The sequence below is a fragment of the Salmo trutta genome, chromosome 22, assembly GCF_901001165.1.
Source record: "Salmo trutta chromosome 22, fSalTru1.1, whole genome shotgun sequence".
In the NCBI taxonomy this organism is placed as follows: Eukaryota; Metazoa; Chordata; class Actinopteri; order Salmoniformes; family Salmonidae; genus Salmo; species Salmo trutta.
In genome coordinates, this window is record NC_042978.1 from 51,031,214 (window position 1) to 51,045,395 (window position 14,182).

General features: G+C 42.9%; 1 protein-coding gene across 1 annotated transcript in view; it reads left to right on the top strand.

Moving 5' to 3' along the window:
* The first annotated feature begins 5,829 nt into the window (after positions 1-5,829).
* LOC115158918 (gamma-aminobutyric acid receptor subunit gamma-3-like) overlaps positions 5,830-14,182 on the top strand; it is a 232,298-nt gene continuing 223,945 nt past the window's right edge. Inside the window, exons 1-2 of the mRNA XM_029708343.1 lie at positions 5,830-5,897; positions 12,251-12,396. Coding sequence (XP_029564203.1) covers positions 5,845-5,897; positions 12,251-12,396 — 199 coding nt within the window. The 5' untranslated portion in view covers positions 5,830-5,844. The remainder of the gene's footprint in view (positions 5,898-12,250; positions 12,397-14,182) is intronic.

Below are 14,182 nucleotides of genomic sequence, written 5' to 3' on the forward strand. Positions count from 1 at the left end.
AGAGGAGGTTAAAAACCCAGATAGCGGCTGTTTACCTTTCAGATATCAGACAGGAAGGAAGAGGAGGTTAAAAACCCAGATAGCTTGTCTGCCAAATGGCACCATATTCTGTACGTTTTTACATAGGCAGCCCAAAATACCAATTACAATGGTTTAACTTCACTGAATAAAATAAAAAAAGAAATTAATATGCAACAATTCCAAAGATTTCACTGAGTTTACAGTTCGTAAGGAAATCAGTCAATTGAAATAAATTCATTAGGATTTAATCTATGGATTTCACATGACTGGGAATACAGATCAAAACTAATTTTATTTGTCACATGCGCAGAATACAACAGGTGTAGACCTTACAGTGAAATGCTTACTTACAAGCCCTTAACCAGTTTTAAGAAAATACAAACTAAAGTAAAACATTTAATTAAAGATCAACAACAAAATAACAAGGTGATATACAGGGGGTACCGGTACCAGGTAGTAATGAGGCTATATACAGGGGGTACCGGTACCAGGTAGTAATGAGGTTATATACAGGGGGTACCAGGTAGTAATGAGGCTATATACAGGGGGTACCGGTACCAGGTAGTAATGAGGTTATATACAGGGGGTACCAGGTAGTAATGAGGCTATATACAGGGGGTACCGGTACCAGGTAGTAATGAGGTTATATACAGGGGGTACCAGGTAGTAATGAGGCTATATACAGGGGGTACCAGGTAGTAATGAGGCTATATACAGGGGGTACAGGTTAGTATTGAGACTGTATACAGGGGGTACCAGGTAGTAATGAGGCTATATACAGGGGGTACCAGGTAGTAATGAGGCTATATACAGGGGGTACCAGGTAGTAATGAGGCTATATACAGGGGGTACCAGGTTAGTAATGAGGCTATATACAGGGGTACAGGTTAGTATTGAGACTGTATACAGGGGGTACCAGGTAGTAATGAGGCTATATACAGGGGGTACCAGGTAGTAATGAGGCTATATACAGGGGGGTACCGGTTAGTAATGAGGCTATATACAGGGGGTACCAGGTAGTAATGAGGCTATATACAGGGGGTACCAGGTAGTAATGAGGCTATATACAGGGGTACAGGTTAGTATTGAGACTGTATACAGGGGGTACCAGGTAGTAATGAGGCTATATACAGGGGGTACCAGGTAGTAATGAGGCTATATACAGGGGGTACCAGGTAGTAATGAGGCTATATACAGGGGGGTACAGGTTAGTATTGAGACTGTATACAGGGGGTACCAGGTAGTAATGAGGCTATATACAGGGGGTACCAGGTAGTAATGAGGCTATATACAGGGGGTACCAGGTTAGTATTGAGACTATATACAGGGGGTACCAGGTAGTAATGAGGCTATATACAGGGGGGTACCGGGTAGTAATGAGGCTATATACAGGGGGGTACCAGGTAGTAATGAGGCTATATACAGGGGGGTACCAGGTAGTAATGAGGCTATATACAGGGGGTACCAGGTAGTAATGAGGCTATATACAGGGGGTACCAGGTAGTAATGAGGCTATATACAGGGGGTACCAGGTAGTAATGAGGCTATATACAGGGGGTACCAGGTAGTAATGAGGCTATATACAGGGGGTACCAGGTAGTAATGAGGCTATATACAGGGGGTACCAGGTAGTAATGAGGCTATATACAGGGGGTACCAGGTTAGTAATGAGGCTATATACAGGGGGTACCAGGTAGTAATGAGGCTATATACAGGGGGTACAGTGGACCACTATAGAGATCATAGTGGTGTGGAGAGAAGTAAGACAGTGGAACCCATCTCAACATGACAGAAAGTAAGACAGGAGTCCCTGACCTTATCTTCTCTCAAAAAGATGTCTGGTAGGCCCATTTAAATACCCTTTTTGGACATTTCAAGATAGCAGATGTTGAGTTGGGTCTATTAACACAGCTGTGAGTTGTTATTTTTTTTCATTGTTTCATTTTTGACAAAATGAGCACTCCTGGAAGTGACAGATTTTGACTCATATTGAGTGATAAGACTGAGCTATTTAAAAACACTTTTTCAACATTTCAAGATAGCAGTTAGTTCAGTTTGATCTTATTAAAGACAGCTGTATATTCTTTTTTTTGACCCAAAAATATTCTATGTTCACGCCCACTTTTTTTGCACTATGTTTGAAGGCTGTCAACTTCTTGTCAGGAGGAGAATCACTTAGCCTTTCAACTAATTTTCAAATGATAGGATGCCTATTTAAAAACACTTTTTCAACATTTCAAGATAGCAGTTAGTTAATTTTGAGCATATCAAAGACAGCTGCAACTTTATTTTATTAATTTTCAATTATTTTTTTTTTTTACCCAAAATTATTCTAAGTCCACAGTCTCTGTCATTGAACTATGTTGAGCCGTGTGCCTGGTGATTGAACAGGTTACCAGGTGTGTTTTTGAATATAGTTCTTAATGGCTTCAGTGGTGTGCTGGGGTCCATTGCTTGCTAAGGGGGAACCTCCCACCCGGGTTCAGCCAACAGGGGGCGCACCCAACCCCTCTAGTAAAACTGAATGTCTCTCTCTCTCTCTCTCTCTCTCTCAGGCTATGAAAAAAGCCCCACCTCCTCTCACTCAGCCATTCTAACAGGTGGAAGCCAGGATCTGTGAGAAACTATGATAATAAACTGTGAACAATAATGAAGCCATGTTTGTCTGTGTGAGTGAGGATTTATTATCTTTATACATTTTTACACATTTTTTCACACTCTCTACTTTGTACAATGACAGAGAAAGTGGGACTCTGTCGTTTTTCTGACAAGTTCTCTCATTGATCTCAGGTTCAGCCACCAGGGGGCACCCACCCTCCATGAAAACTTTCATAGGCTCTCTTTCACTCAGTAATCATGTAACAAGTCGACAGGCTCCCAGAGGCAGGGCAATCAAAGGCTCCAAGTCACTGAAGTGCCCATCAGCCCAGCCATTGTTATTATTCCTACTGTTTGGAAACAGGTTCTATTCAAAACCTCGTTACCAATTGGACCCCTTTATTTGCAGACACTAAATCATACTGATTTATGAGCTGTAAGCCTAATATTTAACTGGCCTCATTGTTAAATTACAGCTGATACATCAGGCAGTACAATCATTTATAATGATAGCCTACCAGGGAACAATGGGTTAACTGCCTTGTTCAGGGGGAGAACGACAGATGTATAAGAAACCTCATGTAAGCTTGGGGATTCGATCTAGCAACCTTTCCGGTTGCTGGCCCAACTCTCTAACCACTCAGCTACCTGCCTTAACACTTTGATCAGATGAATTCCAGCGGAATAAACGTGAATGATTACTACCTAGCAAGTTTTTTGGTGGAGAAGGATGATCCAACAATTCACAGCTCAATGGTACTTCCCTTTTCTATGGGGTATAGGTGAGAGTTTAATATATTACTTTAGAGTTTACATTCTCTGGATTTAAAAGCATGACCAGAGTACACACCAATTCCGTGTGTTGGTGTATTTGTTGTTGTTGTTGTTGTTGTTGTTGTTTGGATAGGTAGGTGGGGAGTCTCTCCCGTCTGCGTTTCTCTATTCAGCCAGTAGATGGTGTTGTTTCGTACAGGGCTCCACGCTCCTGCATCAGTAGCCTACAGATTCAGAACAATCCACAGAAATCAGCTACAGGAGGCTGCGCAGCCAGTCAGCCAGCCAGCCAGCCAGCCACCCACCCAGCCAGCCAGCCAGCCAGCCAAGCATCCAGCCAGCCAGTCAGCCAGCCAGCCACCCAGCCAGCCAGCCAGCCAGCCAGCCCAGCCAGCCAGCCACCCAGCCACCCAGCCAGCCAGCCAGCCAGCCAGCCCACCAGCCAGCCAGCCCGGATCTCACCTCTCTCTCTTTAGTTTATATGCTAGAACGTTACTGCGTGCTCGGGCAGCACGCGATCATTTGCTTTGTATAGAATTACCAAGAGTGAAACTCCCTCGTATTCAAGATTTCATTCAAAAGAAAGTTCATTGTCCATATTGTCTCGGTAGAAAAGAGAAAGCGTGGGTGGCGCTAACTCAGCCGGTTACCGCTAGTCTGGCATAACCCTGCAACATGCGTCTCTAGAAGAGAGAGATAGTTAGTGGGTGGTGACTGGAAATGTGAACTTATTGTCCAAAATATGATGACTAAACAATGGAAAGAGTAAGCTTGATGTCTGTCTGTCTGTCTGTCTGTCTGTCTGTCTGTCTGTCATTGTCATTTAAATAGTCTCCCGAGTGGTGCAGGGGTCTAAGACATTGCATCTTGGTGCTTGATGCGTCACTAGAGACACCCTGGTTTGAATCCAGCCTCTATCAAATCAAATCAAATGTATTTATATAGCCCTTCGTACATCAGCTGAAATCTCAAAGTGCTGTACAGAAACCCAGCCTAAAACCCCAAACAGCAAGCAATGCATGTGAAAGAAGCACGGTGGCTAGGAAAAACTCCCTAAGATAAACTCCCTAGAAAGGCCAAAAACCTAGGAAGAAACCTAGAGAGGAACCAGGCTATGAGGGGGGGCCAGTCCTCTTCTGGCTGTGCTGGGTGGATATTATAACAGAACCTGGTCAAGATGTTAAAATGTTAAAATGCCTCTATCACAACAAGCCAGTGAGTTGGAGTCCCACAGGGCGGTGCAACATTGGACCAGTGTTGTCGGGGTTCTGCAGGTGTAGGCGGTCATTGTAAATAAGACTTTGTCCTTAATAACTGACTTGCCTAGTTAAATAAAGTTTAAACAACAACAACAAAGTAATGCTTGAGAATAAACCTATAGCCGCTGTCCATTTTCAAATAAGTATTGGGTTCTGGCCTGAGGTGAGGGGCAACAAGAACCCTAAATATTCCATCAATAATAGCAATGGAAAAAGTCCCTTCAAAATACCCTTGATATTAAACAAACCATTTTTGATCCATATGATGAGGTAGCCTGTAAGTCGTTGTTCCTATCCTACACTTTTCTTAGGGTGGAGCCGATATTTGAAAAACTGGCATTTAATTTATCCAAGATATACCATCTTTCAGTGCCAATTTCACCTTATGGCGGGATTTCTTACGTTTGTTTTTAGGCAACAGGACGTGAATGGATACATGTATACAGAGAGGGCTATGGAGCATTAGAGACAGAGAGAGAGAGAGAGAGAGGGAAGGAAGGAAGGGGGGCTCTATGGAATGAATTGGGTCATACCCTAGCCATTGAGAGAGAGTTTGCGTCCCTTGCATTGGCCGTCAGTAGGACAGTGTGTGTGTGTGTGTGTGTGTGTGTGTGTGTGTGTGTGTGTGTGTGTGTGTGTGTTGAGGGCAGATATTGAAGATGGCAGCAGCAAGTGGAGCAACTTTAAGGAGGAATAGGAAGAGATAGTCTATTATCTGAAACAATTCATTAACGATGCTGTGAAATTATTATTATTTTTATTAAAACACCGAGCACCTGTCTATGTCGGATTTCGTATTTCACGTTGGATTATTAACTTTCTCCTCGATTTTAGCGCGAAGCACACGCTGGTTTATCTAAAGCCGGACGACAGGAGAGGAATACAAGACTATACCGGGAAGAGGGATACAAGACGATACCGGGAACGGTGTTATTCTTTCCACTCTGTGTAGAGGAATACAAGACTATACCGGGAAGAGGGATACAAGACGATACCGGGAACGGTGTTATTCTTTCCACTCTGTGTAGAGGAATACAAGACGATACCGCGAACGGTGTTATTCTTTCCACTCTGTGTAGAGGAATACAAGACGATACCGGGGTGTTTTTATTCCCTCTCTGTTTCCTCTCTGAGCGCCACTGTTCTGTCTCTGTGACACTCACGTTCAACTCGTAGGCGTCTTAACTGAAACATGTCACACAAATTATTGGTCTCCCTCTTACTTCTGACAGTCTTTCATGCCTGGTAAGTGGTGATATATGTTTAATGTAAAATGTCCTGTTGGAGTTCGGTGTTGATACCCCCTCTAATGTCCTGTTGGGGTTCTGTGTTGTTGGGGTTCGGTGTTGATACCCCCTCAAATGTCCTGTTGGGGTTCGGTGTTGATACCCCCTCAAATGTGCTGTTGGAGTTCGGTGTTGATACCCCCTCAAATGTGCTGTTGGAGTTCGGTGTTGATACCCCCTCAAATGTGCTGTTGTGGTTCGGTGTTGTTACCCCCTCAAATGTGCTGTTGTGGTTCGGTGTTGATACCCCCTCAAATGTGCTGTTGTGGTTCGGTGTTGTTACCCTCACATGTGTTTTTCTTCATGCAATATGCCACAGTTAAGTTGATCGATAGCATCATTCATTTCTATAAGACCGGACTGATGTGACACGATGTTTACTGAAACTTAATAAGAAATCAATTTTGAGCTTTTAAGAATGTAGCTTTATTGTCCAGCTGGTGTTTTCTATTGAGCCCGAGCTGTGCAGCCAGCCAGCTGTGGATCTATGGATCTAGTACATTCACATTCCCAGGTATTAATGTACCTGCTTTACCCTTTATAATGGTATTAATGTACCTGCTTTACCCTTTATATTGGTATTAATGTACCTGCTTTACCCTTTATATTGGTATTAATGTACCTGCTTTACCCTTTATATTGGTATTAATGTACCTGCTTTACCCTTTATATTGGTATTAATGTACCTGCTTTACCCTTTATATTGGGAACGACATGACTTTATACCCCTTTATATTGGGAATGACATGACGTTATACCCCTTTATATTGGGAACGACATGACGTTATACCCCTTTATATTGGGAACGACATGACGTTATACCCCTTTATATTGGGAACGACATGATGTTATACCCCTTTATATTGGGAATGACGTTATACCCCTTTATATTGGGAACGACATGACGTTATACCCCTTTATATTGGGAACGACATGACGTTATACCCCTTTATATTGGGAAGGACATGACGTTATACCCCTTTATATTGGGAATGACATGACGTTACACCCCTTTATATTGGGAACGACATGACGTTATACCCCTTTATATTGGGAACGACATGACGTTATACCCCTTTATATTGGGAATGACATGACGTTATACCCCTTTATATTGGGAATGACATGACGTTATACCCCTTTATATTGGGAATGACATGACGTTATACCCCTTTATATTGGGAATGACATGACGTTATACCCCTTTATATTGGGAACGACATGATGTTATACCCCTTTATATTGGGAATGACGTTATACCCCTTTATATTGGGAACGACATGACGTTATACCCCTTTATATTGGGAACGACATGATGTTATACCCCTTTATATTGGGAATGACATGACGTTATACCCCTTTATATTGGGAACGACATGATGTTATACCCCTTTATATTGGGAATGACATGACGTTATACCCCTTTATATTGGGAACGACATGACGTTATACCCCTTTATATTGGGAATGACGTTATACCCCTTTATATTGGGAACGACATGACGTTATACCCCTTTATATTGGGAATGACGTTATACCCCTTTATATTGGGAACGACATGACGTTATACCCCTTTATATTGGGAATGACATGACGTTATACCCCTTTATATTGGGAATGACGTTATACCCCTTTATATTGGGAACGACATGACGTTATACCCCTTTATATTGGGAATGACATGACGTTATACCCCTTTATATTGGGAATGACATGACGTTATACCCCTTTATATTGGGAATGACATGACGTTATACAACCTTTATATTGGGAATGACGTTATACCCCTTTATATTGGGAACGACATGATGTTATACCCCTTTATATTGGGAATGACGTTATACCCCTTTATATTGGGAACGACATGACGTTATACCCCTTTATATTGGGAATGACGTTATACCCCTTTATATTGGGAACGACATGACGTTATACCCCTTTATATTGGACATGACGTTATACCCCTTTATATTGGGAACGACATGACGTTATACCCCTTTATATTGGGAACGACATGACGTTATACCCCTTTATATTGGGAAGGACATGACGTTATACCCCTTTATATTGGGAACGACATGACGTTATACCCCTTTATATTGGGAACGACATGACGTTATACCCCTTTATATTGGGAATGACATGACGTTATACCCCTTTATATTGGGAACGACATGACGTTATACCCCTTTATATTGGGAACGACATGACGTTATACCCCTTTATATTGGGAATGACGTTATACCCCTTTATATTGGGAACGACATGACGTTATACCCCTTTATATTGGGAATGACGTTATACCCCTTTATATTGGGAACGACATGACGTTATACCCCTTTATATTGGGAATGACATGACGTTATACCCCTTTATATTGGGAACGACATGACGTTATACCCCTTTATATTGGGAACGACATGACGTTATACCCCTTTATATTGGGAACGACATGACGTTATACCCCTTTATATTGGGAATGACATGACGTTATACCCCTTTATATTGGGAACGACATGACGTTATACCCCTTTATATTGGGAAGGACATGACGTTATACCCCTTTATATTGGGAAGGACATGATGTTATACCCCTTTATATTGGGAATGATATGTTATACCCCTTTATATTGGACATGACGTTATACCCCTTTATATTGGGAACGACATGACGTTATACCCCTTTATATTGGACATGACGTTATACCCCTTTATATTGGGAATGATATGACGTTATACGCCTTTATATTGGGAACGACATGACGTTATACCCCTTTATATTGGGAACGACATGACGTTATACCCCTTTATATTGGGAATGACATGACGTTATACCCCTTTATATTGGGAACGACATGACGTTATACCCCTTTATATTGGGAACGACATGACGTTATACCCCTTTATATTGGGAACGACAAGACGTTATACCCCTTTATATTGGGAATGATATGACGTTATACCCCTTTATATTGGACATGACGTTATACCCCTTTATATTGGACATGACGTTATACCCCTTTATATTGGGAATGACATGACGTTATACCCCTTTATATTGGGAACGACATGACGTTATACCCCTTTATATTGGGAACGACATGACGCTATACCCCTTTATATTGGGAAGGACATGACGTTATACCCCTTTATATTGGGAATGATATGACGTTATACCCCTTTATATTGGACATGACGTTATACCCCTTTATATTGGACATGACGTTATACCCCTTTATATTGGGAATGACATGACGTTATACCCCTTTATATTGGGAACGACATGACGTTATACCCCTTTATATTGGGAAGGACATGACGTTATACCCCTTTATATTGGGAATGATATGACGTTATACCCCTTTATATTGGGAACGACATGACGTTATACCCCTTTATATTGGGAATGACATGACGTTATACCCCTTTATGGGAACGACATGTTATACCCCTTTATATTGGGAAGGACATGACGTTATACCCCTTTATATTGGACATGACGTTATACCCCTTTATATTGGGAACGACATGACGTTATACCCCTTTATATTGGGAACGACATGACGTTATACCCCTTTATATTGGGAATGACATGACGTTATACCCCTTTATGGGAACGACATGTTATACCCCTTTATATTGGGAAGGACATGACGTTATACCCCTTTATATTGGGAAGGACATGACGTTATACCCCTTTATATTGGGAACGACATGACGTTATACCCCTTTATATTGGGAATGACGTTATACCCCTTTATATTGGGAACGACATGACGTTATACCCCTTTATATTGGGAACGACATGACGTTATACCCCTTTATATTGGGAACGACATGACGTTATACCCCTTTATATTGGGAATGACATTATACCCCTTTATATTGGGAACGACATGACGTTATACCCCTTTATACTGGGAATGACGTTATACCCCTTTATATTGGGAACGACATGACGTTATACCCCTTTATATTGGGAACGACATGACGTTATACCCCTTTATATTGGGAATGACGTTATACCCCTTTATATTGGGAACGACATGACGTTATACCCCTTTATATTGGACATGACGTTATACCCCTTTATATTGGGAATGACATGACGTTATACCCCTTTATATTGGGAATGACATGACGTTATACCCCTTTATATTGGGAACGACATGACGTTATACCCCTTTATATTGGGAATGACGTTATACCCCTTTATATTGGGAAGGACATGACGTTATACCCCTTTATATTGGGAAGGACATGACGTTATACCCCTTTATATTGGGAATGATATGACGTTATACCCCTTTATATTGGACATGACGTTATACCCCTTTATATTGGGAACGACATGACGTTATACCCCTTTATATTGGGAACGACATGACGTTATACCCCTTTATATTGGGAATGACGTTATACCCCTTTATATTGGGAATGACGTTATACCCCTTTATATTGGGAACGACATGACGTTATACCCCTTTATATTGGGAACGACATGACGTTATACCCCTTTATATTGAGAATGACATGACGTTATACCCCTTTATATTGGGAATGACATGACGTCTTAACATTGTCATCGTGTGCAGTAACATGTTGGAACAACAATAGGTTCCAGAAGACTATAAGATACATCTCAGTCGTGGTAATATTCTACAAATACGTACAAGATGGCTACCATGTACCTGTCCGTTATTTTTGCAATTTGTCTGCAGCGAAACATACATTCAACATATCCTTAGCTTATTGTAGCTAAATGTCTGCTCAACATATCACAGTAGGAATTTCAGGAAATTCCTTTTTTTTTTTTTATGTAACCTTTATTTAACTAGGCAGGTCTGTTAAGAACAAATTCTTATTTACATTGACAGCCTACCAGGGAATAGTGGGTTAACTGTCTTGTTCAGGGGGAGAATGACAGATTTGTACTTTATCAGCTTGGGGATTCGATCCAGCAACCTTTCGGTTACTGGAGCAACACTCTAACCACTAGGCTACCTGCTGGTTACTGGCCCAACGCTCTAACCACTAGGCTACCTGCTGGTTACTGGCCCAACGCTCTAACCACTAGGTTACCTGCTGGTTACTAGTCCAACTCTCTAACCACTAGGCTACCTGCTGGTTACTGGCCCAACGCTCTAACCACTAGTCTACCTGCTGGTTACTGGCCCAACGCTCTAACCACTAGACTACCTGCTGGTTACTGGCCCAACGCTCTAACCACTAGACTACCTGCTGGTTACTGGCCCAACGCTCTAACCACTAGGCTACCTGCTGGTTACTGGCCCAACGCTCTAACCACTAGGCTACCTGCTGGTTACTGGCCCAACGCTCTAACCACTAGTCTACCTGCTGGTTACTGGCCCAACGCTCTAACCACTAGGCTACCTGCTGGTTACTGGCCCAACGCTCTAACCACTAGGTTACCTGCTGGTTACTGTCCCAACGCTCTAACCACTAGGCTACCTGCTGGTTACTGGCCCAACGCTCTAACCACTAGACTACCTGCTGGTTACTGGCCCAACGCTCTAACCACTAGGCTACCTGCTGGTTACTGGTCCAACGCTCTAACCACTAGGCTACCTGCTGGTTACTGGCCCAACTCTCTAACCACTAGGTTACCCGCTGGTTACTGGCCCAACTCTCTAACCACTAGGTTACCTGCTGGTTACTGGCCCAACGCTCTAACCACTAGGCTACCTGCTGGTTACTGGCCCAACGCTCTAACCACTAGGCTACCTGCTGGTTACTGGCCCAACTCTCTAACCACTAGGCTACCTGCTGGTTACTGGTCCAACTCTCTAACCACTAGGCTACCTGCTGCCCCTAATACTAATTCCATTTTAAATTTCAGCTTATGCCATCTTCAAAGTGTCTCATTTGTCATTAAGTTGTCCTACGAACATTAAACTGACTGTAGACACTGGAGTAGGACTATACTATAGTTAACAAGATCTGGGATATTTGTTCCTCAAATACTATTTTATTAAGCTACACTAATACCATTTATTAAGCCACACTAATACCATTTATTAAGCTACACTAATACCATTTTACAGCTACAATAATAACATTTTATTAAGCTACACTAATATAATTTTCCAGCTACATTAATAAGCCATGCACATGCACTGTGTTTAGGTTAGCTATACATTATGATTTCAGCAGTTCCTAAATGCTGTGCACTAATGTAGCCAAAATACTCATAAATACATTTCCCCCCCCAAAAAAATATTTTTGAGATATTTTTCTATTTATTTTTTGTTTCCAATATCTAATTAGATCTCTTCTTTTATTTTTTTGTAGTTCTCCAAAAATGGAATATGACGAAGAGTATGAGGATGTCACCGTGAACCAAAAGTTGGCTCCGAAGACCACGGAGGCAGACACCACGGAGATACTGAACAATTTACTCAAGGAATACGATAAGAAGCTACGGCCGGATATTGGAGGTAAGTCGCTGGCTGATATGGATAAAATGTGACCCTCGTTTAAACTGTGACCGCTGTCCACGAGGCTGACAAACTGGCAGTAGTGAATGAAACCTGGTGGTGGGGACAGAATGAAACCTGGTGGTGAGGACAGAATGAAACCTGGTGGTGGGGACAGAATGAAACCTGGTGGTGAGGACAGAATGAAACCTGGTGGTGAGGACAGAATGAAACCTGGTGGTGAGGACAGAATGAAACCTGGTGGTGAGGACAGAATGAAACCTGGTGGTGAGGACAGAATGAAACCTGGTGGTGAGGACAGAATGAAACCTGGTGGTGGGGACAGAATGAAACCTGGTGGTGAGGACAGAATGAAACCTGGTGGTGAGGACAGAATGAAACCTGGTGGTGAGGACAGAATGAAAGGTGGGGACAGAATGAAACCTGGTGGTGGGGACAGAATGAAACCCGGTGGTGGGGACAGAATGAAACCTGGTGGTGAGGACAGAATGAAAGGTGGGGACAGAATGAAACCTGGTGGTGGGGACAGAATGAAAGGTGGGGACAGAATGAAACCTGGTGGTGGGGACAGAATGAAACCTGGTGGTGGGGACAGAATGAAACCTGGTGGTGAGGACAGAATGAAACCTGGTGGTGAGGACAGAATGAAACCTGGTGGTGAGGACAGAATGAAAGGTGGGGACAGAATGAAACCTGGTGGTGGGGACAGAATGAAACCTGGTGGTGAGGACAGAATGATACCTGGTGGTGGGGACAGAATGATACCTGGTGGTGGGGACAGATACATACCAACACACACACACACACACACACACACACACACACACACACACACACACGCACACACGCGCGCACACCCAAACAGCTGTTGATTTGTCCCTGGTTAGAGGAAACAACTCCACTGTAACCCTCCTGAAACTGTTTCCCCCAGACACTATAGGACCCATAGGGCTCTGGTCAAAAGCAGTGCACTGCATTGGGAATAGGGTGTTATTTGTAAGGCAGCTTGTTTCTACCCCCTGAGACTGCTTCTTTCCCCGGATATTTATTTATCACCAGTGGTCCGTGAAAGGTCTGGTATGATATTACCGTAAAACCAGTTATATAAAGTTATATTTATTACACACATTTATTTCAATTGTTTCCTAGACCTAGAATATACAATACTATGCTACTGTCTGTGTGTCTGTCTGTCTGTCGCCATTTTGAGCCTCTCTCTGTCTCTGCTGTGAATATTTAGTCAGTAGGCAAGACGTAGCCCACTTACCCAGAAATACAACATCCCCTGGTACAAAGCAAACATCCCCCTGGTACAAAGCAAACATCCCCCTGGTACAAAGCAAACATCCCCCTGGTGCAGAGTAAACATCCCCCTGGTGCAGAGTAAACATCCCCCTGGTGCAGAGTAAACATCCCCCTGGTGCCGAGTAAACATCCCCCTGGTACAGAGTAAACATCCCCTGGTGCAGAGTAAACATCCCCTGGTGCAGAGTAAACATCCCCTGGTGCAGAGTAAACATCCCCCTGGTGCAGAGTAAACATCCCCCTGGTGCAGAGTAAACATCCCCCTGGTGCAGAGTAAACATCCCCCTGGTGCAGAGTAAACATCCCCTGGTGCAGAGTAAACATCCCCTGGTACAGAGTAAACATCCCCTGGTACAGAGTAAACATCCCCTGGTGCAGAGTAAACATCCCCTGGTGCAGAGTAAACATCCCCCTGGTACAGAGTAAACATCCCCCTGGTACAGAGTAAACATCCCCCTGGTACAGAGTAAACATCCCCCTG